Consider the following 26,480-nt stretch of genomic DNA (forward strand, 5'->3'; position numbering starts at 1 on the left):
GCTGAGGCCTGGTGATGTGGATGAGAGATTGGTGGGGTGCTTAACTTTGAGGCTTATAATATTTAGACACAGAAAGACAAACTCTGGTGCTTTGGTTTTTCTTTAATGACTTTGATAAGCTCGATGTATTTTGGATATAATCCTTCTTCAGGTGCTGGGTATATTAAAATGCCTTAAACAACTAAAAGGTCTTCAGCTTTGGGGAGGGGGGCATCTCCACCAAGAACTGCACTTTCAAAATCACTCGTACTAAACATATAACATCTAGCCAGAGAGAAATAACCAGTAGAATTCAGGAAATAATGACTGGGTTCAGACAACACAATAACCAATGGTGGTTTAAACAGTCAATGGTTGCTTATTTGACCCACTGTGGGTTATCATGTTGTGTAGAGGGAGTTTTTTAACCAACAGTTGGTTAGTTGGCCAAAATAACCAACACTGTGCAGAGTTGGCTATCTGAACCTCTGTTGGTTATCATGTCATGTGGAGGGCACCGTTGGTTATTTCCTCAGCCATTGTAGATTATTTAGTCAGCCACAGAGTTGCAAGGCAAGAGTGGTCAAAGTGGTGGCTGCCACTCTAGTCCAGCCGACAGGATAGATTTTCAGCAGCAATGGCTTAGTGGGAGAATACTAGTGGGAGAACTGGGGGGAGAGAGGGTTGGGGATGAGTGAGTCAACTCAGCATGGAGTAATAGTCAACTCAATGCTGATCCTAATCCTCACCACAGTTGATTGTCATCATGTTGTGTGGAGGAGTACCCCCAGATAAACAACTGTTAAGTTGATTATTACTCCATCACTGACTATCATGTTGTCTGAATGTAGCCAATGAATGCCACCTTCTGAGAAGTTGTGAGACTACTCCTAAATAATTTGAACTATTGGCTGATCAAAAATATTAGGTGCTTGATGTGCAACTTCAGACACCCTTGAAGAAAACTGAATATCAGGATCCATTCCAATCTAGTTTCTGGCTTGTATGGTTTTGGCATTAAGACTGGTGGATGACCTATAATCTGTTCTGTATTCATATTCTCGAGCTAACTTTACAAAGATTGAAACTTTCTTTTCTGGGTGTTGTTAATAAAAAATTGTATCACTAAAATAATAAGATGCTGTGAAAACAGTTATGTTTCTCTGGATTCAAGGACTTCTTAAAGTTTCAGAATGCTTTTATTTTTGACAGTAAAAATATTTGGATATTATGGCCATGACCCAGAAGTGTACCTCCAAAGCATGATATGCTCTTAAATTTTTCTGTTTCCTTTCATCTTAGGATATGCTATGACAAAACTTTGAAACTTTTTCTTAAATCTTCTCTAATCCTCATGAGTCTGCAGTGTGGGAATCTGGCACAAGTGGAAAATGTCACCAGTGCATGTGTAATATATTTTCTCCTCTTCCCCTATCCCGTTTTTTTTGTTTAAAGAAACCTCATGCTAAACCTGGAGGCACCAAAGTAGCTGTTCTGGGAATTTGCTGGGAGGAAGGAGTAGCTGCTAAGATAAAACTGCTCAGAAAAAAACCAGTTATGATATGGAAATAGGTGGATAATAAACTATATGCTTATAATTTGTACTTTAGTCTTTCAGCATCCCTTCTTAAATACCTGAGGAATTCTCCATCTGGAAATACATAGACTACTGGACACCAATATTAAAGAACTATTTTAAGATACATATTAACCTTACCAGCTCAGATTCATTTTAAATAAAATCTTCTAATTCTGGACACACTTTCAGCAGATAGTGGCAGGGAACATTCTTTATGCCACTCCTCTTTCCAGAAATATCTCCATTTCCTTGAAATTATTGTTTAAAGAGGGCTGTACAATGCCAGTGATAAATGCATCCTCTATGCCTGACTTACTGGCTTTTTGTATATCACTTCAAGTGAAGAACAAACACTGGAACCCTATCATTTCAGCCAACATTTCCTATCACTCTCATTTCAGCAATTTGGACTTATGCTGTACAGTGGTAGTTTCCAAAAACAGTTGTCTGCCAGGTGCTTTTCATAATAGTACTCTGACCACTAAAAACTAATTTGGAGAAGAATCACATATTTCTTCAAACAGTGATAGATAACCTTTAAAAAAAAAAGCCGAATTTAAAACAGAAGCCCTTCATTTAAAAAAAAAATATGTTTCTGACTAAGCACAAATTAAAAGTGCCCTTTGGCTTACAGATAAAATGCCCCCATTTGTGCTTTGCATAGAACTTAAACCTTGTTTTCAGTATTTCAAAGTCTTATCACAGAATTAGTTAAACATATTTTCAGACCATGTTTAGCTAATTCTGTGATAAGACTTCAAACTACTCAAGCATCAATTATGAAACAGTTTTAACCCGATACCTTCCTTATCCAGATATCAAAATACCATTTTCCTGTCTCTTGACAGGAGGTAGTGAATTTGTCCAAGCAGTAATGAATTTCTAGCAAGTGGAAAATATTGGCCTCAACTTTTCTTCATGACAGGATTTTCATATTGGCACAGTATCACTTTGGCACAAATGAGAGGAAAACAATTTTTGGCACCAAGATGCATATTTATTGCTTTATAATTACCACACTTAGGTATTTACTTAGCATAAGAATGCAAAGCATGGAAGACCAGACAAAAAGTTCTAAGTTATTTATAACATGAACTTATATTCCCTGTTGTTTCCCCTTTCTATGGATAGAAGAAGGCGAAACAAGAGGCCCATAAATGGAAAATGTATTCCTGAAAAACGGAAATCACAGTGGAATTTAACGCTCTAGGTTGCTATGGCTAATGGTATAATACATTTTAAAAGGCCTCCTGACTGATGGCCATAGCTGAGAAAAGAGCATCCTTCACCCCTATTCTCCAGAGCATTAGGAATCGTAAACACTGGACATAGTATGTTGGGGAGACTGGTCATTGCTGTCAGAACCAACAAGGAGCTGGACAGGGATCTGGGATGCAAATATGTGAATACAGATGGCAATTAATAAGCGTAGACACTCGATAGCTTTCTCAGAACATTCTGACTAGTTTCCAAAGCAGGCTACAAGTCATGCATATTTGGGATTGTCACTAAGAAACACTTTTCTATTATGTTCAACAGACCCAAAAGCAGGGCCAAAACACTCAGAGACTGCTGTAGTCTCTCTCTCTCTCTCTCTCTCTCACACACACACACACACACACGCACGTGTGTGTGTGTGTGTGAATGAGAGAGAATTAATATATATGAATATGAGAGGGACTAAATAAGTGAGGTGGATTAAGATCCCTAGGTTAATATCAAAAATTCTTTAAGGTTCTGCTCCCTTGATTTGCTCCCATTCAAGAATCCAGAATTAGAACTCGAGAAACTGGATTTGTTGTTTTGGGTGGTTCCCTACACTATGACTTTAAGAGATGCTTCCTAAATTGCTCTGCTAATGTGCCACTCAGCATATCACTCATGCACCTGTATGGCCTGGCTGGCTGGAAAGTGGCAGTGAGAGAAATATTGGGTACTAAATTTCCTTTAAAATGTAGCTGCCCACATTTGTCCACTTGAAGTTGCACACCAGGGTAAAGGCACGAACGGAGCATTCATGCTTTTAACTTTGCGTAAACGGGTCCTTTACAGCTGCCACTGATGCAGTGTGTGTGTGTGGGGGGGGAAGTGCACAATTTATGGAGGCCCAGAAATTGCACAATTCTCCACGTTGCATCAACAGCAGCCACCACTGATGTGCGGGGGAGAGGAGAGTGGGTGGCTGCCAAGCCTCAGAAGGGGCTTATGTGGACCAGAAGGCGGTGGCACTGGTGAATTCGCTCAGCCCTAACTACAGATGGAGGTGCCACTCTCTTTGCGCTATTTGCAGAGAGGGGAGCATCCCCTACCTGCAGTCTGAAATGGAACAGTCCGATCTACTACCTCAAATCTCTGCCACCTCATTTTGATGTTTTTGTGGACCACGTCTGAGCCATTGGGGGTTAGATGCAGGCCTGTGATCTTATTCTGCTGTTTTTATCTCTCTCTGTGGGAGGGAGAGAGCTGCAGGGAGGTCAGGGGTAGCTTTGGCCCCAAGCTCTCTTGTGAGATTTCTGGTTAAGATTTTGCAACAGGATTTTTTCAATCCCTAGGATCCTGGGAAGAACTATTTAGGCACCAGGGATCGCTGGATGCAAGGGAAGGAGAAGGAGGAGAAAGTATAGAAAGAAAGGAGGTGATCAGACAGAAGGAGTCACGAAGGCTAAAAGCAAGATGCCCTGCAAACCCTGATCAGGCAAAGACCAATATGGTCTTTGCCTCATCTTCACTGTTTTGAGGCCCAACAGATTAGCCTGTAAGAAGCTCTCCCCACTTTGGAGTTCTTACAATTTCAGGGACAACCTGACTTGGCTTCCTTGCTTGTGTAATCAGGAGCTAACTGCACCTCATTCACTGCTACTGTTTATAGAACAGGTTCAGATCTCGGCTAGAGGCAGGAAAGAACTTACATATAAACACTATTCTTTGTGCTAGTAGCATATGCTGTTCTGAGTAATTTTATAAACGTGGTGGAACATTGATGGGAAGGAATTCTTCTCATAGTGATCTTTCCCATACTTTCCGTTGAAATGAAAAGGAGATGTTTCCAGCAGGCCCTTAATGAATTTTACCTTGCAGATGTACACACTGTGAATATACAAAGTAGTGAACTCTGGAGTACACTATTATATACACAATAATAGTAAATGTAGCTGGATGTACTCTACCTTCCCATGCTGTCCTGCTCTTTCATAACAGATAACTACATCCTCCCACATTTCAAGCTTTTCAAAGATCTGCAGAGCTGAATTGGTACATCCGAGGTCAAATAGTAAGCTTGCAAGCTGCCGCTGCAAAGGATAATATTGAAAAATTCAAGTTAAGCATTTTCCCTGGAAAAAATCATTTAGTAGGGTTGATATGAACATAAGATAGAAAATATTTTAAAATGTCATAAGACTAGCTTTGAAAGGCATGGAAATTCATTTTCCCCCATCTGTAATGTACAGCAGCTAAAGAAATCAGCAATAAAACCCTACTGAGTTAGCACTGATCATCTTTCAAAATTTACATGAGTAGAGGTTGAGTGGGGATTTTATAAATGTAGTTCACTCAGAACGAGTTCAAACATGGATCTAGCAGATTTTTCCCCCTCCACAAGAGCCCTCTCATTAGCCCCACTGTGCTGGGTGGTGCTAATGACAGCACCAAGGGAACCAAGTTGGAGAAGGCTACTCTAGGCCACCCCCAGATTATAGATGGCAAGAACATCCATATGAACCAGCAATAATTCCCATGTCTGAGGTTACTGCTAGCTGCTTCAGACTTTATCTGCCTAGAGTCTGGGTCACATTGACATTTCTATATACAATCCTGGACTCGGAGATGGTCAGGAAAGAGCATTCGGGATAGGTGGCCAGCTTACATGTGTAAAATAGCTGTCAGAGTTAATGCTATTTTTAAAAATGAAATTTTGAATAACGTGTCCAGGAAGTGGGTGTCCAACCTATGCACTAGTGAGACTATTCCAATATCCAAAGGCAATTAAAAGGAAAGGAAGCCAGGCAAACTAAGGCAAAAGGGTAGACATAGGCACACTTTAAAGAAACAAGGTAGCAAGTAAAGAATTATACAAATGCTTGTTTCGGGAGAGCAAAATTCCATACCAATTTGTGTGTTTCCTCAAAGTTCTATATTGTCTGAATGTAGCTAGAATAGATCTAGCTGCTGAATGTAGTTGGAAGTGATCTAGCTGCTAAGTATTCCTGCCGTTAGTGATCTGGACAAAGGTGGTACCTCCAGAAACTGTTAAATGCTAAATCATCTTCCCATTCTAATTTATTCAAGACTCATCATACCATTAATTAAAGTGAGCCACACAGACTGTATTACTTATCAATTGGTCCTAAGAAACCTGAGCTTTAAAGAGTCTCCTGTCAGAAATATTCGATATGGTGTGGAGAAATTGGATAGGGAGAATACCCCCGCCCCACTGCCCCGTCTAGAAAAAGATCAGGGCATCTTGCCCTGTAAGAATGAGAGAGAGAAACAGATTAGGTTTGAACTCAAAAGAATAGAAGAATGAAAAGAGGAACAGACCAGCAAAGAACAGGCCAGCCCAGTTGTACAACAGAAGCACTTCATACCTGAGTTCACTTGATATATTCCCTAGGGGAAAAATTACAAGAATTGGCATTTTTTCGCTAGCAGATGCACAACCACTATCATAAGTAGCACAAGCAACCACCTAGTCTAATGAAGTTGTAATGAGTTCTGCAACACCTTGTGCAAGTGGAATCAAGTATTAGATTTGAGATGTGAAAGGATAAAACAGTGTTTCTGCAAGTGGCAGAAGCTTTGCACTAGCAGAATGACACCATTAAATACAACCCTTTATCCTGAATTTTGTGAGTCGGATCATGAGATGAATGCATTTGATATATTGATAAATACTACACTGATTCCACGGTAAAATTATTTGCCTAAGTATATAGACTTACACTATAAGTGCAATATGAAAGTTTTTAAAGGCATTTTCAAACACCATCCATATGTGATTAGGGTCCAGGCAATTTGCGTTAAAATTTAGGAACATAGGAAGCTGCCTTATACTGAGTCTGACCCTTGGTCCATCTAGCCCAGTATTGTTGGCACTGACTGGCAGTAGCTCTCCAGGGTTTCAGGCAAGTTTCTTTCCTTGCCCTACCTGGAGAAGCCAGGGATTGAACCTGGGACCTTCATGCAAATCATGGGCTCTATCACATTGAGCTATGGCCCCTGCCAGTTTAACATTGACTACTGGGAATTATACTGACACGGTGCCTCCCAGCAGGTCAGCTACTTTTACCTAAATTATTGCTAAGTAATCTGCACTATTGCACTTAGAAGCAACACAGTTGACCTGGGACTTCACCAAGATCATGGAAATGTTAAGGGCAAACAAGCAGGAAACAGGCAGACTGACAAGATAGGATTCAGGGAGACAAAAGCAAACAAAAGAATGAGGTAGACATTTGGAGCATTGCCAGGGAGCCCTAAATGGGAGCTACTGACAAATTCATCACTGATCCCTTTCTGTTTCCTTTTACATGGGCTTTTGGGAGGCTATAGGGAAAGAGAGAAGAGATACTCATGGCCTCAGGTGAGCTCGCATTCTAAGGAAAGTCAGGGCTCAGGAGGCACGATTCCCGACAGTAACAAATCATTTCTAAGATTTATATGTAAGTGTTTCTAGGTTAAGTATGAGAGAAATATATGAGATGGCTGTGCTACTTAGAATAATATTGCAACCACTGTCAATAATAAATCATCACGGTACCTCTTTACTAGGGGGCTCAGAAATTGGTTTGGCCTGAAAAAAAGCTAGACAATCAGAAATGAAAAACACATTTCCTTTTGTGAACTAGAAGGACGTTAAAAGGAAAAAATCCTAAGGAGAAAATATGCCATTGGTAAAAATGGTTTCTACTGTGACAGAGAAAAACAAGCACATTGGAAAACTAAGTTCAAAGTTAAAAGATGTCTGTTGGCCACACTCTCTTGACTATTAACCTAGATTTTAAACCTCTTATGTTTGTGATTGTTTGTGTCACCACTGACTAACATTGTTAATGCACGTTTTAAAATCATTCATGGATCATCACTCTTTGAACGTATATTAAAGCAAAAGCGTACTGAAGTATTCTTATATGTAGCTCTTTTTCAGTAGCTCACATGCATATATTAATACCGCAAGAGAAATTGGAAATGGGGGAGGATGTCAATGCTGAAAGAAATATTTAGCAGCCTTCGTGTTAACAAAACAAGTAATAACTTCCCCACTGCAATATCTCAAATTCAATCTCAATCAAAGGCATTCTGAATTCTACCTAAAACATTATGTGCTAGCTATTTGGTACCTGTATAGCCCACTGTGGAGGAACTTGGCAACTGTAAAATAGTTTCATGCGTTCACAAATAGATGTTTTCTTGTCTTCAAATTGGTCTGCAAGAGCCTGAAAATACAAAACATTCTTTTTGAACAAAGAAAATTAAAATTCTCCATAACAGTATTTAAGAATCTGACTAAAAGTAAAACAAAGTTATAATAGCATAATTGCATTAAATATACTACTTTAAGACTGCAAACTGAAACACAGAGATTAATAAACCCAATTGGATGCAATCCAAGGCAAACATATTTAGGATGGCACCGTAAGTGCCAATGTCAGAAAGGCTATGAAACAAACCAGATTTCACAATAAGATAGCCAGAGCTGAAGAATTCCTGACCTCAGTGGTCACCACGGGAACCTTAATTTTGCATTACAAAAAGAGATAAGAGGGACAGAGGTTTCTATAGCCAACAAGTCACTGAATAAAATGTTTAGGAGTATACTGTTTTTCATTAGAGAACATTAGGTACATAAGAGTTTCATTCAATAGAGCATACTTATCTGATTTATTTTCCACATTTTTCAATGAAAATATCTCAACTTTATAACCATATTAGTCTCCTCCTCCCACACTAGTGTATGTTGCTATGAAAAGCTGATTACTGCACTAGCCAACAAAGACAGGAGCTTCTCATTTTTACCATTTCTAACAGAGATTGCAGTTTGCTACGAAGACAATAGCCGTATTCAGCAGTAATGCTCATACATTGATTCAGAGCATGAATGGGACTATGTCAATTTGTTGTGCACACCCCAGCTTGCTCTGCCCCTGACATCCATGTGCTCAGTGCAAACATATGCACTGAGGAATTCTTTGCTCAAATGCAAAATATGGACATCACAATAGCTCATGATGTGTTAATAAGCGAAGCACAATAGCTTATTTTTGAAATACTCCACACTTCCCCATCACACAAAAGGGCTAATAAGCTACTGTGAGTAGCTTCTTAAGCTACTATGAGTAATATTACTCACACATATACCCGCCCCCTGACCTGTTGCAGTCCTCCTGCATGAGAAATGTGCTGTTTTACCTCTAAAGCACCCGATTCAACATCAAAACCCTTCAAGTCTACTCACTAAGGAGTGAAAATCCAGAGTGCACCAAAAAGGGGGTGATGGCTATAAGACTTCAAGGCTTTGCAGGATCAGGCCAAAACATATCCTCCCTTAATTGGGAGGAGTCCAATCCAACATCCACACACCCATTACTCACCAAAGAGCAAAAATCCCAAGTGGCAAGTGTATTCTACTTCATCTACACATGCAAGAAAAGGAAGATTAAAGCCCTCTTGATATAAATTAATGCAATAGACCAGAGCGCCCCCTGCAACGTATGGGTGAAATACTTTCAAGGGTGTTCTGGAAGGAACAAATATGTCACAGGTAAGTATGGCGACAATCTCAGAATAACATCACCTTGTAGATGGCTGGACCATAAATTCCAAAGAAGACACAGTGAATTAAAACTACAGGTGTGTGTGTGTGTGTCTGGCGGAATGCATTTTCATTTTACTGATTGACTCAAGGTTCCTGACTTGAATTTAGTGCAAATACTATCCAAGGCACACAGATTAATGATAGAGAATTTTAAGCAGTGAATTGGCAATTATGAAAGGTACCAGACTGACTGACCTAGAGAATGAAGACTTTCAATTATATAGATCAAGGACATGCAAGCATATACAGAACAATCTTCCTCCCATGGTCAAGAATAAAATATATCAATTCTATTCTGCAGACTACATATCTGAGCTACAGCAAATTTAATCTCGATGTTCAATCAAAATTTGTACTCTCCGGAGAGGCTCAAACAGATGTGAAATGAACTCAAGTGTTTAAGGGTGTGTGCCCTCCCCACCCTCAACGTGTTGTATTGCTGACACAGGCCACTAGTAATTTATTTTGTCTTACCATAAAAATTGACGTAGGGAGCAATTTTAGACAGAAAAAAAGCATTCTGGAAATTGTAGGACTTTCTTTTTTGTCTAAACATGCATAGGATTGTGTCCCAGTCCATCCAACCTTGTGGCCGATTCTAGATACTTTACTGGAAATGGATCACCAAAGTGTACTCCAATAGATACCCAATTCATTTCAAGTGAGATGTATGGTGTAGTTTCATTCATTTATTAAAGCAGGCATGTGGAAAAGTTGTGGCCTTCCAGATAGCCTGGACTATAACTCCCATCAGACCCTGACCATGCTGGCTGGGGATGAGGGGAGTTAGAACTCTCTATCTGGGCCTCCAAGGATTTCCTACCCCTGTATTAAAGGTCTTCAGGGAATCTGACAAATCAAAAACAGTCCAACTAATGACAACTCAAATTATAAAAAATAAGCATAGGCTAAAATAACTAAACAATACAAATTAAGAGCCAGGATCACTCCTCAAAAGCTCTGCTGAAGATCTAAAATCACCACAGTTCTTGAATGGCAAACCTCTCTACGGAGGGAGGATTACACTACATGTGCTACCACCAAAAAGACCCTGTTCTCCATCACTCTCATTTTTGTATCAACAGGTGTCTGGAGCAACGTCCTGTTTATTTGGAAGCAGTTGTGAATTAGCTGGTCCACAGGATTAGAGGGCACTGTGACTTTCAATGACCCAATGACCACAACAAGCACAAACAAATGGGTTATATCCAATGTTAGTCCTACTTCAATTATTCATTGATATGAATGAGATCTAAGTTAGACTAACGCTGCATACAACCTGTTGTATACAATCCAATGCTTTCAGTCCAACTTTGAAAATATTTATTTATTTATTTATGCCATTAAGTGGTTTACAGTACTAAAATCTTGCTCACTGGACGGTGAAAGAGAAACCCAAAATGTGTTGGACCTATTTAGAAGACTGATGGATTTAACTGCAAGGCAGGGCTGGTCCAAGACATTTTGCTGCTTGAAAAAAAGGATAAGATGGTGCCCCCCCCCAACATTCCATGAAAAAAAGTCTAATGAGTCTTGCAGTTTTATAGACAGTTTAATCTTACTTCAGCACAGGCAATGCGATGGCATCCTTCACCACACCTGAGGGCAGCAAAACAGCTTAGGAGGTGTGGGGCAGATTGAATGGCACACAAAGCTCTGTCTTTGCTGCAGCTTCCTCTAACCCAGAATCTGCTGCCTTGCTCTGCCTAATGGTAGGGCTGGCTCTGCTGCAAGGTGAAAGCTGGCCTTAATACTTTTTATTATTAATGGAATAACTTCAACTATCAAGATGTTTGTACACCTGTGGAAGAAAAAACTGTACTCTGATACACTATTAGAAAAATAATAATCTTCCAAGTAAGTTTGTCCACTTCCCTATCTACAGGAGAATTTGGCCCCAAATGCTCTTGTTCCTAGAATTAGCTTCAGACACAGGTTTCCACCTTACAAGCTGAAGTTACATACAGTTCTTGTCAATTACATTCAGAAAAGTAACTTTTTTAATGGCGTATTGGTCTCTCTGCCTACTAGACTGATAAATGTCCTATATGAAACCATGGAAGAACTATAACCTGACTTACCCTGAATAAGCCAGCAGAAATAGATTTCCCCTAAGAGTGTAGTGAAGACAGGGTCTGAGGTTGTACAAGAGTAAAGCATGAGAGGGCCTCATTTAAAAGTCAATAGATTGGCCACGCAGCAGCATACATTGCCTAGAAGCATTATATTGGTAGAAAGGCGATTTATATTGGAACCAGTTTTCCATGTGTACCAGGTGCAAAATTGAGGCCCAATATATGTAAATAAGGTCAAGAACTTATTTGTATATTTCATTATTTATTTATTTCACTGCTTTACTGCCCAGAGAACTTCAGATATTGGGCGGTAAAGAAATGCAATAAATAAATAAATAAATAAATAAAATAGTCACACTAGTCAGCATAAGACAGTTCTATGTCATTTAAGAATCATCTCATGGAGCATAGATAATGTAATGTAACTTTCCAATTTGAAAAACTTTCCATTCATCCGAATTAATCACGGAACAAAGTTAATATCTTGTTCTGTGATTAAGATAGCATTATTTGACATCTGCTGATGTGACACTGCTTTCATTCTTGAAACTTTACTTAATACCATTCACTTTAAAAGCAATGGATTCCTGAGGTCATAAAGAAACATTCTCCATAATTTGTCAAGCCCAGAAGTCCTCTAAACAAGGCATTCAGAAAAAAACAAAAACGTAACTAGACTTTCACAAATTTATTGAAAGCCAAGATATTTCAATTCCTTCCCACCCCCTCGCTCAAAATGGAACAATACGAGAAGAGGGAGGACACAATAGCACAATGCTATATTGTTAATGGGTGGAATTTCATTCCTGGCTGACAACATGTGGATACAATAGAAAAGATGACGAAAACTGCCTAGAATAGAACATACAATCACTTTATGCAAGGTAACATCTCATGGAAATGTCCTTACTAGGCAGAGATTGTGTGTTTATTACATAGGGGAAAAATCCCTGAACTAGTTTTTTCATTTATATTACTTGCAATCTCTAGCTTTTATTTTTTAGAAAGCCCCTTTTTCTTGTATATCAACTTACAGAAAGCTGAGCTTTATCTGTTCCTTCCTCTCCCCAGCTAAATCTCCACATTTTAATGAAATAGTTTAAGATTTAAGCAATAAAACTCTGCAACAAGGCAAGTACCCACATCAAGCACAACTGCTCATCAAGGATGTATTCCCACATCAAACGGCTGGGCGGGGTGGGGGGCAGGCAGGCTGGGAGAGCCACATTTGTTTAATTAACAAAGAAGAATGTAGGACACTGCTGTTCTACTACAGGGGGTGACTCATATGCAATATGAGTAAGCATCTAATATCAAAAGACCCTAATATTCTGCACTGATGGCAAGGTGAGCAAAATATAAGCTCTCCAAACAATCAATGGTGATGAATGTTGTCTACAGAAAGGACTAAACTTTGAGTTCTCCCTAAGGACATAAGTAACAATTACTTGTTTCCCCATCTTTGAGGGGTTCACCTGTGCACATCTTCACCATTAATTCTTCACAGTTTCTGGTATGGCATTTAGTATGTGAACTAACTCCAAAGGTCATAAATGGCATTCCATAAATCAGATGAGCTAATGCTTTCACAATGACGTTTTATGAATAGAGCAACGCTGAAATCCATTAGATTAGAGTTGAGTGGCAGAGACCACCTACTTGAAAATGGTCATAGGTAGGAGAGAAAGCCAAAAAACATTTTAAAATACTGTATGCTAAGGTATATACAGAGGTGGGGTGGGTGACTGTGTGGGTGCAGTAGTTAGGTGACCTTTTCTAGGACTGTATTAACCTCAACTGTACTTGGGACTCAGAATGACGCAAACACAAATATTACAATATTTTTTTTAAACAAAATGGAAATCCATGCCTATATGTAACATTTGCCTTTCACAAAAAGCATACAGTCTATCTGTGCATTTTTAACGGGACAGACAAAACAGTCTGTACTACAAGTCTGATTGATATTATGTCAGATAACATTTTACTGCTTTATGCTCCAACCTTTATATTATGTCTGGAACTGCAATTTGTTGAGTGCAAGAGAAGATCAAGGTGGAATGGCTTAAATCATAGCAATTTAAATCATAATTTGAATTACCGTGAAGAGAGACCAATTCAAAATAATTGGGAAACTTGACGTAAATAATTTTAAGATTCACATGTTAACTGAAAAAAAGTACATTTTTCTATCTGGCTAGAATAAACAAGTAAAAGGTATTGTTTTCCTATTATGTAGCCTGTATATAACTTATGATCATAATACAAAACCACCACCACCACCCATCCCTCTGGCTATACAACCCACATGATTTAGCACTGCAGAATTATGTTTGCTTAGAGAACAGAGGGCTGTAACCAAGTTTATGCATCCACCAGCAGAACAGACAATGGTGGCAGAACCGTTTCCCAACTCCCACATCTGCTCCAGAGGGTTGGCGGTACAGGAGGGGGGGAGAGGAAGGAGAAGCCCTGTTAAGCAAGAAGAGACCCTTTGACGGCTGGATGGAACCCCAAGACAGATTTCCAGATGATATATGCACTTATTTGGAAGTAAGCCCTATTGAACAAAACAGGACTTTCTTCCAAGTAAACATGTGTAGGATAAGTTCGTAACAAACATCCAAGAACTTCTGGAAACAAAGACTGGTGGGGGCGGGGGGGGGGGAGGGGATAACCTGTTTTTTAAATTAATCTGTAAGCCACTCTAGGAGCTTTTTCACCTGAAAAGATTTATAAATGCTCTAAATAAATAAATAAATAAATAAATAAATGAATTAGACTTTCTCAATAAAAAGTAAAGTATATGTCCTTCCTATTTGGTTAGTAGAGTAATAAATGTTCATAACCTGATAGCTGAACATATTGCAGTGTTCAGGTAATTGGAGAACATAAACTAGGAGTTCAAGATTGCCCATAGGGCACCATGGAGGAAACTAATGATATACAGGATGGTATCTCGTGGATCCTGGTACTTCTGATAATGCTTCTGATAAGCAGAAGACACTATGTTATTTACAATACTTACAACAGAGAAGTAACAGATTTTCCAATTAATCTTTTTTTTTATGGATACTGTAATACAATTTTAAAGAGATTAGGAGTATAAAACTGAATATGTTTGCTTGTATTACATGCACATTTCATTGCAAGGTTGTTTTTAAAAAAGAGACTTTGTACAGCATATTTATTTTTAATGTAAAAAAGATGTATTGATTTACACTGGAGATAAGCCAAGCAAATTCCATCTCACACCTGGACCATAGTTCTAACTAAAGTCAGAAAGTAAACCAAAGTCCATCTACACCAAAAATACTTGAAGTAAATTAAAACTCCCATTATAATTACTTCCAATTGCAATAATTACTTACACAATTGTGGTACAAGAATCAAGCCACATGATATCCATCATTCCTGTCAACTACAACCTTGCACATTGACACAAAGTAGTAGTAAGAAAGGAAGACATAGTGAAGGAACTAAAATATTATTCAATTAACTTAACACTTATTTCAACATATTTTCCATACTTCTAATGTAATATCCTATGGCTCTCACACTAGTACACTAACTTTCATGAAAAGAGCTATTTGTTTAACTAGGTGAAGTCTCATCTGCATTCTGGGTTCACACGCCTGGCTCACTCACACTGTGAGGATTTGGCACTGACTAGTAGGCTTTGTTGCTTATGAATCATCATTGGCTTCAAGCTTTTAATAATCATAATATAGAATTCAATATAGCCCCGAGAAGAAGGCTGCCATGAGAGTATATCACTGTTCAATGTTCAATTTCTCAGCTAATTATGGGCAAAAGGAGGGGTAAAATCTGAAAAAGTCTGAAATCTGAAACTCCCCCCCCCCCTATACTACATCCATTGCACTTTGGAGTGCAACATTCCATGTGGTCATATTGATCAGAGTCCATGATATACTTCCCACAACTTTTTGAGAGCTTTCACTCAAAGGCAGGACCTCATGTAGCCTCTTACATAGAGGTGGGGGGATTCCAAATGCCTTCTCCTCACTGCATTACGATACAGACATTTTGTGACCTCTTTTTCTCCTAATTCATCTTAGGCTATTTCAAGCACTAAAGCACATGAACGTTAGCTAAAAAGAAACATAAGAGAACTACAGTTTCCCAGTAGCAAAGTGCAATCACATATCCACTGCAAAGGGAGATAGAGATGGAAAGTTATGGCCCTACCAGCATTGGATGCTTGGCCTTAAGTTCAAAGAAGCAGGATCAGGAACAAAATGTTTCAGTGTGGAGTGTTCCTGTTTACTGTTCCAGACAGGAGGATGGACATGTCTTCTTTCTGGACTCCATTCTACCTGCTCTTTCCTCATACTCATTCAGCATGTTGAGGCCACTGAGCATGCTCAAATCTCCTTGGCCTGTTTTCTGTCTCTTGGCTCCCCCCCTTTAAAAAAAAACAACACTTGCTTTTCAGTGGCCCTTTTTTTGGCTACATTCCTGTTGATACTCAACAGCTGAGTTTGCTATTAGCAAGAACTATGAAATTATACAATTTCATCATCTGAAGGAGCCCAAGGAACATGTGAGTAACATCCCTTTATGTACCTACAATCTAGGTAAAATACAGTTTGATGTGGGCAAAATGTGTTTGAAAGTGTTTTCCACTCAGAAGTTGTAGTTGAGTAACATATCCAAAATTTGCCAAAATTCTAGGAAGGGAACACCCTCAAATTTGCATTTCCAAAATATCTCCAAGAAGGCACTGGATAAGCCAAAGTAACTAGGTGACTAGTTGCCCAGCCTGTTCACTGGGTCCAGACTCCCCAAAGATTATCCAAAATAATCTGCTGTCACTGCCTACTGAACAACCAGGGATATGCAGCCATTCAATAAAGAATAGAAAATAATGTTTCTACCTAATAATATTAACTCAGTTTATCTGAGTATCCCTTTCAGCTATGTTCTCACTGTCCTTTCCCATTCTTTGCTATTTGTCCTTTCTCACCTGTTACTCATTCTGACTCTGCACGCCATTCCATCTCACTTTCCTGCTCTCTCTCCTTCAACTCATTGGCCCCATTCAGAAGACACCTTAAAACACAGCTTTAACCATAGTGGTTAAGCCAGAAAGCCTCATTCACCATGGTTAAAGCCATGGTTTAAGGTGTCTTCTGAACACGGCCTGACTTTCTGTCTTAACCACCGTGGTTAAAGCCATGGTTTACAGTGTCTTCTTAACAGGGCCATTCTGTTAAAGGCAGACTAAATAAGAAGGAAGAGTGAGAGCAGGGGCTGCAGTTGAGGCTGCCAGCCCGCTTCAGGGAGGGACACTGTAAAGCCTATGCATGGATGAAGGGGTTACTACCAAGGACCATGTACTAATAATCAGCACTGAAATGTGAGGAAGGACACATGGTCTACATAGCTACCTCCAGTAATTTGAAAAGCAATGCAAAAGCCAAAGGTGAGGAAAGCTACTTCTAACAATTGTGTTCGCCTCCACAATCCTTCCCATTTGGATCCTTACAGGACACCCCAACACAGTTTGCATAGGGCCTTCAAAGGCTTGACTATAAATCCTGGGTTGAATGGACTTGGGAGGCTGATGAAACTTGGCTTAAGAATACCCTTGCTAAAGAAGGAGAGAAAAAAAAGAAATCTTTTGAAGATAATATTTAGAGGGGTTTGTTCATTTTATCTCGTTTCTGTACATCTTCAGGGCAAGCTGTGAGATAAAATAGAACGTTAAAGTGCAAAACTGAAAAGAATCTTTATTAATTATCTCTATATACTGTAGAAGGAGTTGTTTTAATAATTGCTAAAAAAAAGTACGTTAAAATATGAACATTGTACTTTAAAATGAAACATTCCACGCTTGTTCAGCCACAAGACTATGCAATTACCACATAAAGTAGCAAAGGGTTTATGACACCCACAAAGGATTTTAGGCTTGTCTGTTTAAAACTAGACAAAAGATTTTTGTTAAGAATCTAGTCAACATAAAAATAAAGAAAACCAAAGTCACATTCCATCAAACACAGATTTCAAATAAATCTTTTGAACTATACATTGAAGATAAATTATACCATAACTCATTTTAATTGCTAACATTACTTCTCTTTTGAAGAAACCACAAGAAAGAAACAGCTGTAGCTGATTAAAAAAACTTACTAGCCTATGGTCCGAATTTTAAGCCAATGGAATTCATTTAAAGATATCCATAACAGTTTTTCATTTGGTAATAATAGTCAGAAGACAGCAAAAGTATTTGTCAGTAAAGGAATTCTGAAATTTATAGTTTTATTACATTACACACACATTTAAAGTAATGTCAGTTTTGGCCCTAAACCTGTGGCTCCTGGAAAAGCATCCCAAGGACCACAAAATTGCTCGGAAAACCCCTCTGAGGTCAGAGACAGTACTCTGACCTTGGAAGGGGGTCTTGGACATCCAAAATCCCCTCCCCATTCCCTCACACCGGTAGGATCTACATTACTGCTTTATAGTGTTATTGAAGTGCACTGACAACTGTTGGGGCCAATTACACATCTGTACCAAGCAGGATATAACACTATGAAAGCGATATGAAAGTAGTACGTGTCAATGGGCCCCAACAGTTGCCAGTGCACTTCGATACCACTATAAAGCAGTAGTGTAGATCCTGCCGCCATATACCACTGTCATACCACTTTCAGAGTGCTATATCCTGCTTGGTGTAGATTGGGCCACTGGCACAGAGAGAACCGTGCCAGCTGCCTCTACGAGGTTGGAAAAGTGACCCCACAGTGGGTGGGTGGGGAGACTAAAAACATGCCTGTCTAGCAAAAATAGCCAGAAATGGAGGAGAGGGAGTTGAACATCATCTCTGCTGCTCCTCCCCACCCCACCAGCTTCAGTCTGGCATGGCACAGGAATCTTGGAAGACTCAAAGTTCAGAGGCCTCCAAGCAATGAGAGCATAACCAATAGGAGGACTGTAGCCTGGAAGACTAGTGAAGCAGGATGTTCCTTGTTGTGTCTTCTTCGGCTATACTTGAACTCTCAGGGATGGGGAACATGTTGCACTCCAATTTTGCTGGACTACAACTCCCATCTTCTCTTACCATAAGCTACACTGGCTAGGCTTGTGGCAGCCGCACTCCACTGGAATATTGAGGGCCACATTTCTCCACCCTTTTTCTTTATGCTTGATCATTTTATCTTTAATAATGCTTTCCACCAATTTACCCAGAACAGACAATCTCTGGAATCGGGTTTGGAGGTCACACACCTTTGCAGGGAAAAGCCAAGGGCCTGCTCCTACCTTTCTCATGTTGTTTTTGCACGGCTTAAGGCATAATGAGAGTACCTGTGTTGTGTAGCATACATTTAGCTGTATGTTTTAAAAGGCAAAACAAACAGCAGACCCCTAAAATCAAAGCTACCTTGCCACATGTCTCACAGATAAACAGGTTATTGTGCAATCGATAAAGAACGAGGGTCTGCAAAAGATTTGACCGAACCACACTCAACTTTAACTGCCAAAATCTCCTTCCTGCCCAAACATGTTGACGTATTCACTAAACCCAGTACATAGAAATCAGTCTCACTGCCATTGTGGTGAGAGCCAGTGTGGTGTAGTGGCTAAGGTGTTGGACTGGGAGTTGGGAGATCTGAATTCTAGTCCCCACTCGGCCATGGAAACCCGCTGGGTGACTTTGGGCCAGTCACAGACTCTCAGCCCAACCTACCTCACAGGGTTGTTGTTGTAATGAAAAAGTGGAGAGGAGGAGGATTATGTATGCTGCTTTGGGTTCCTTGGAGGAAAAAAGGTAGGATATAAATGAAATAAATAATAAATAAATAAATAAATAGTCACCAGCTGCTGTTGCTCCTCCTCATTGCTACCACTTGCTTGCTTGAGAGGCAGAGAATAAGTGGGATCTACTGCTCCTCCTTCTCACCACCACCATTTTCTGGACCAGAGCAACAAGCAGGGGAACAAGCAGACCGTAATAGTGGAGAGGAGGAGCAACTCCAGGGGGCTCTTGCCGCTGTGAGCCCTCGGCAGGCGTCGAACCATGGCTACCCTTGACGCCAGCCCTGACAGAAATTGTGTTCTGAGTCTTCACATCCCTGTTCCATTATCCATGCCAATCTCTTGGATGGACATAGTGACTCACACCACAGTGGCCCCGATCCAGGTGTGGTTTTATTTTTATAGGGATGGTTTGGAAGGCTATTTTGGCAACCTTTCTAACACATGCTTTAGTTTGCAAGGTGCTTTACAATCGCTTCTCATTCAGATTCACAACAGTACTTGAATCATCTTAGACTTGGCCATTAATACTCCCGCTGTATAGAAAGGAGACTGAGATTTAGAAACTAACTCAGCCAAGCAGGATTTTAAATGTCAGATTCAGTAGACAGCCATGCTGGCTCTAAACCACTAACACATTTTTAGTAAGTGACAAATCATTGCTTTCCTTTTTGTCCTCGATAATGCAGAAAAGTGATGATTACTGCAGAAAATAACACTCAAAGATGCTATTTTGAAAATTGAATTGCCATATGATACACACTTGCCAACCGCATACACATCTGTGTTTGACTAAGGCTACGGAATAGTCCTGGGAGACCTTTCAGTCTCACAAACTACCCATTAGATTACCAGTTTGCTGAGTAATTTTTAAAGGTATCTTTTATATTGCACACACTTTTGCCTCCTTAGTAAGCAATCGTATATCTGTGAATGAAAAGAGCACAAACAAAAAGAGGAATTCTCATGATTCAGCAGCCCAGTAAATCAGAAATATCTGGTACTGACAAACCTAACACTGCCATTATAGCTAGTGATTGCTTTGACTGCATGGGATTCCAATGTAACCATCATACAGATCAAAATACGTATTTGCTTGTGAGTCACACAAAGATATGCAATGAAATACCCCCAATAAATGATATTATGAAACGGGATCACTTAAGCACCTGAAGAACAAGTCAATGTACCACGAAGATGGTTTAATATATTATTAAAAAGCTTGTTTAAAATTCTTAGCCTGGTTTAATGCAATGAACATCTAGAAACCAAAATAGGAACATCTAAAGATGATCAAATCCAACAATACTAGGGTTTATTCGCAATTGTGGAGAATATCTCTTTCAATGTTTTTGTATTTTGATTTAAACGGTACAGAAAGCTTACGAGCAGTTTCCACAGAACTTTACAACTCAGTCCTATCTATGCAGAGCCGGACAGGACTTACTTCTAAATAAATCCTCATAGGACTGCAGCCTTGCAAATGCCTTAGTAGTCTTCCCAAAGATACTTTTTGACACTTCAGTTTGTTCTCCACACATCATCTAACATCTTTTGAACACCCTGAACATTTTGTCTTTGTGCCCGTTACCAGTAGTTCAGCTACATTGCCAACTGTACAAAGGCGGAAACTACCTTGTCATGATTCAGTGACAATGATCGAAGCAGAAACAAGCTTTTACTCCTGGTTATCCTCCATCAGGAGTGCAAAGGGCTGCAAGGCACTGAAATAGCAATTTAAAAAGCAAAGAAAGCATAAAGCATTTCAAAGCTAGAAGTTTGAAAGAGACCAGATTGAATTACACACCAAGAAAAATCTTACCTGAGTCTGTTTCATTGCCCGCTCCACTCGACGAATACTTCCTCTCTCAAGCTTCGTCCGAAGAAGCAAAGCGGAAGTTTGAATTGCCCAGAACTTTGGTTGTGAGAGCAGATACTGAGAAAAGGCAAAGAAAAAGGATGAAATTGTTTATTTTTAGAATCTGGAAGATGAGACATTTTGCTGTGTACTACCTCAATACACCTGAGTTATAGTAGGCAGCTATAGTTAATCTAGCAATCCCAGACGATTCTAGGTATGTAATTACTGAATTCTAAGAAGTGCACCAATACAACAAAGCTAGTTTAAATTCATAGTAATATTGCACTTAGGTACGGGAGACTATTTGTTGTGTATTAAGCCAATAATTTTATCTCAAAATAAAATGTCATGTGCGTATGGGAGGAGGAGTACAATGCAAATGAATTATTGTCTTCTACTGAAAGAAAGTGTATAATGTATCAGCTTTAGATAAACCACCAAAATACTGATGTTAAAAATAGAGTGCCATATTTCCATTGTTGCTGGAGGAAACCGTCACATGCTAAGAAGTTTGTCTCGACATCATAATGGCTTGGATCCAATAGTGACCCTCCCCAATTTCTGCTGATGCCCATTCCCAGCCTGTTTTAGGATGTTGTTTCAATTGTACAAATGTCCCAGTGTTGTTGGAGCTTCCTGTCCACTGCCTGTTAGCTTCAGAAACAGGCGAAGGGAACACCACACAGAGAGCTGCCCCATGATGAAAATTTCAAATAAGACCATCAAATAATCCTTGCATCACTGCAAAACAGGGCAGCCCGCCTACTAACAGGGACTGGCCAACGAGATCCTATTACGCCAGTCCTTCTACAACTTCATTGGCTGCCAGTCCAGGTCCAGGCCGATTCAAAGTGCTGGTATTAACATTCAAAGCTCTAAACGGTTTGGGGCCAGGTTATATGAAGGAACACCTCCTCCCATATGTGTCTGCCCGGACCTTAAGATCATCCACAGGGGTCCTTCTCCATGAGCCCCTGCCGAAGGAAATGAGGTAGGTGGCTACTAGGAGGAGGGTTTTCTCCGCTGTGGCACCCCGGCTGTGGAACGAGCTCCCCAGAGAGGTTCGCTTGGCGCCTACATTGTTTTCCTTTCGTCGCCAGCTGAAGACCTTTTTATTTTCTCAGTATTTTAACACCTAATTTAATTTAAATTTAAACTCTGCTGTTTTAATTTCATATTTTAACCTGTATCAATTTTTGCTGTGTGGTTTTATCCTGGTCGTGCTTTTTATATTGTATTTTGTATTTGTGTTTTTAAATTGTTGGTTGTTTTATTATGCTCTTCATGGTTTTAATTTTTGTGAACCGCCCAGAGAGCTTCAGCTATTGGGCGGTATAGAAATGAAATAAATAAATAAATAAAATTAATATGATGACTATGATTGTCCCATTATCTAACATTTAATAGATTGTTGTTACCTAGAAGAGCTGTGGACGCCTTTTAAACACCTGTCAGTTTTACCTGGCCACTTTTACAGCTAACAGACAGTTTTCAGGGTTATTGAGCACGAGATTTTATTGCATTGCCTCCACAATCTTGTTGGACTGGATAGGAAGGCCTTGAGCAATTATTTCAGCCAAGAAATGTTTCAAAAGAGGGAAATATCTAAATTAGTTACTGTGTCTAATGATCTTAGCCAGACATGACAGGAGGAAGGGAAGAGGGTAGCAGCAAAATGGATTAACTTCAATAATAGAATGACACCACAAGTGAATGTATAAATGCAGGAGCACAGACACTCCTACTAAAGGCCAACTGAAGATGTAGAATGGATTATGAATTATTGTGCTTAAGGAGGAAATCATCTCTACAGTCAGTAACAAGCACCTGTATTGTGGAAAGACTCCCTTGGCCGAAACCATCAATCAGGAGAGACAATAATTCTACAATCATAGGCTTGCTCTGCTGCTCAACTGCTGCTAGAAAGGTTTTTGTGTATCTTATACTCATTACCTCTCAGTAATCATCTATAATGCAGTCATTTAACTAGTGGAAAAATCCAGTTCCCATTTTTCGTCCAGGAAAATTTCGTCTTTTCTTGCATATTTATTTCTTGTTTCTTATCCCTCCAAACTTTTGGTCAACATCCATTTTAGAATATGGCAATACTTTTAAAGAAGCCAGTTTCAATCTGTTTAGTTTTCTAGTTTAGATGATTTTATGTTCCTCATTTCATAACACTGCACACAAGAACTTTTGGAATACAGATTAATAAGAAAGAGGAGGATTTCATACTTCAAGTAACTATAGATTTTGTACATTCCAGAGAAATGAGTGATTGGACTAGAGAAATTTACATCTTTTGAGTTCCTCTTGTGGAGACATAATACCATATTTTTAAATTCAGGCCTGGAAACAAAATGAAATAACATTTGACTAGGAGAAGAAAACAAATGTTAAATTTTTTAATGTTTATTTCATTATTAAAATGCAATAAAGAAACCTAGACAGGGGTATATATTTGGATCAATGTTTTTTTTAACTTGTTCATAAAAGATCTCGAATTAGGAGTAAGCAGTGAGGTGGCCAAGTTTGCGGATAACACCAAATTATGTAGGGTGGTTAAAGCAAAAAGGAATTGCTAAAAACGTTCCAAAAGGATCTCCCCAAACTAGGAGAATGGGCATCAAAATGGCAATGTAAGTAAGTGTAAAGTGATGTGCATTGGAGCAAAACATCCCAACTTCATGTATACACTGATGGGATCTGAGCTAGTGGTAACTGACCAAGGAAGAGATCTTGGGGTTGTGGTGAAAATGGCGACCCAATGTGTGGCTACTGGGAAAAAAGCAAATTCTATGTTAGGCATGATTAGGAAAGACATAGAAAATAAATCTGCCAATACCATACTGCTTTATCTATCATGCAACCATACTTGGAATACTGTATACACACACCTAAAAAGAATATTGTTGAATTGGAAAAATTGCAGAAAGGGGAAACTAAAATAATCAAGGGGCTGGAGAAACTCCCCTATGAGGAAAAGTTTGGGGTTGTTTAGCTTAGAGAAATTGTAAGGAAATACGTGATAGAAGTGTAGAAAGTTATGCATGGTGTACAGAAAGTGCATAGGGAGACATTTTTCCTCCTCTCATGAAGTGAAGCTGAAGCTGATTGGTGGGAGTTTCAGGGCAGATAAAAGGAAGTATTTCTTCAACCAGTACATAGTTAAACCATGGAATTCGCCACCAACCTGGGATAACTTTAAAAGGGGATTACAGAAATTCATGAAGGATAAGGCTATAAATGACTACTAGTCCTGATAGCTATATGCTACTTCCAGTATAAGAGGTGGTATGCCTATGTATACCAGTTGCTGGGGAACACAAGTGGGAGGGTGCTACTGCACTCATTTTCTACTTGTGGCTTTGCCACAGGTGTCTGGCTGGACACTGTAAAAAGAATGCTGGTCTAGACAGTCCAGCATTCCTTTCACACAGTATCAGATGTTCAGACCTTGGCTTTCTTTGCAGCCAGGCTGTCAAGTTGTATTTCCAGTCAATTGCTTTTACTCTGCAAACTACAAGCAAACAGGCATAACCTCAGGCTACAGACAGTATCCTCATGCAGCAAATAGAGAGAGGCTTTTCTAACAGGCTTTGCATAATACAGTATTGCATAGACCTCAATGGCTACCTGGAATTAAAGATAGTTGCTATGAAGCTGCCAGTGGCTACTACTGGCTTCCCTTCTCAACCTGACTAGACTACCAAGTTCCACCCTCAATGTGGGTCTTCTGATGGGATTGCCTTCATTGCTGCAAGTCTCTTAGGCCATGGCTAGACCAGGCCTATATCCCAGGATTGTCCCAGGATCATCCCTGTGCATCCAAATGACACACAGGGGATCCCGCGAGCAGGCAGGGACGACCCCTCCATTTGCCTGGGATAATCCTTAGGTCTAGCTAAGGCCCCTGAGTGCCCTGTGACCTGGCATTGCTCCTCCCATTTATTTATTTATTATATTTATATACCACTCCCCATTCAGAATTTTGGAGCGGTGGACAAAATAAAATAGAATAAAAACAGATTAACAACATGTTAAAAGTACATTTAAAAGAAACAAGGTGCAATAAAACTGTGGCTTCTTGGAATGATGTTTTCAGGAGGTGCCGGAAGGAATACAAAGTTGGTGCCTGCCTGACTTCCAGAGGCAAGGAATTCCATAGGAGGTGGGCCACCACACTGAAGGCTCTTCCCCTGGTGGCTTCCAATTGGACGGTAGGTCTATGTGGAACCACTAGGAGCATGCCCTCAGATGCCCTCACTGACCAGGCAAGTTGACAGGAGAGAAGGCACTCTCTCAGGTATCTGCCATCTAACTCCTGGGTCTTTTATTCCTATTCCCTCCTCCTCTTCTTTAGAAGCCTGCATTCCCATGGGTTCATAGGGTCCAACCTGGCTGCCTTTCAAATGACTAGGCGGCAGCTGGGTTTCAAACTCTTAGTTGAACTTCAACCTCCACTTCCCCCCTCTCTATCTGATTCAAAATCACTTCCCATGTCTTCTTGGGGTGGGCCTGCAGAGCCCAATCCCTACATCTTGGTCTGAATCACCATGCCTCTTCTTATGTTATTATACATTAACAGATGAGAATCTGAGCCATCCAGTCCCACTATGTCATACCACCGGCAGAAGTCCTCAAGTGATCCGAGAGCTCCAGAACAGAGCTTTCTGTTCTGCAACAGAAAGGTTGCAGAACAGTTGAGAGTATCTGCACTTATTTTTCTGACAACAGAGATCAAGGCCATTTTTACCAGGGCCAAGTTATTGAACAGGCTAACAAGGCTCTGGACTAAGATGCATGATTTTCATAATATGGCACTGAAGCTGCCTACTACAATTCACCCTAAAAATCAATGAGTTAAAGGGCATTCTCTGAAGCCTGGCCTAGAGCTCATGATTTTTATAATACAGCACAGACGCTGATGGGAAAGTTGACACTGATTTTTTAAAAAAGTCCAGCCACTTCTCACATACAGAAAAAGAGTTATAGCTATTATTTGTTGTCCTATGATAGCTAATGGGAGATATGAAGCATTGGATTTCCGAATCTCAATGGGTTTGGTGCCCAAGTTGAAGCCAATAGCCTGTGAATCAATCTGAGCAGTATCAGGTCATTTTCAGAAGCACCAAGTTTGGATTTGAGCTGAATGTTATGGTTGGTGCATACCTCTAATATAGACAGGCAGACACACAAATATTTTCCTAACTTTCTCATGAACGTTGACAAAGGAGGTGATATCAGACTTTCTCTAGCAACCTTAACTCAATGTGGAACAGTTATTATAGTTAGTCCTAACATTTAAACTAATTTATCTCCCTAAATGTACACTTTCTTCTATACCTTTTCTTTGTTCGCTTACAGTGATCTGAGTAATCCTTTCAGTAATCT

General features: G+C 39.7%; 1 protein-coding gene across 2 annotated transcripts in view; it reads right to left on the reverse strand.

The window, feature by feature from the left end:
- Positions 1 to 26,480, reverse strand: part of TTC27 (tetratricopeptide repeat domain 27) — a 100,629-nt gene that overhangs the window by 34,364 nt on the left and 39,785 nt on the right. For both annotated transcript variants that reach the window (XM_063124256.1, XM_063124254.1), the window contains exons 10-12: positions 21,048 to 21,161; positions 7,897 to 7,992; positions 4,726 to 4,848 (exon numbers count right to left, since the gene is read on the reverse strand). In XM_063124256.1, coding sequence (XP_062980326.1) covers positions 4,726 to 4,848; positions 7,897 to 7,992; positions 21,048 to 21,161 — 333 coding nt within the window. The remainder of the gene's footprint in view (positions 1 to 4,725; positions 4,849 to 7,896; positions 7,993 to 21,047; positions 21,162 to 26,480) is intronic.

The sequence above is a fragment of the Elgaria multicarinata genome, chromosome 4 (assembly GCF_023053635.1).
Source record: "Elgaria multicarinata webbii isolate HBS135686 ecotype San Diego chromosome 4, rElgMul1.1.pri, whole genome shotgun sequence".
NCBI lineage: Eukaryota > Metazoa > Chordata > Lepidosauria > Squamata > Anguidae > Elgaria > Elgaria multicarinata.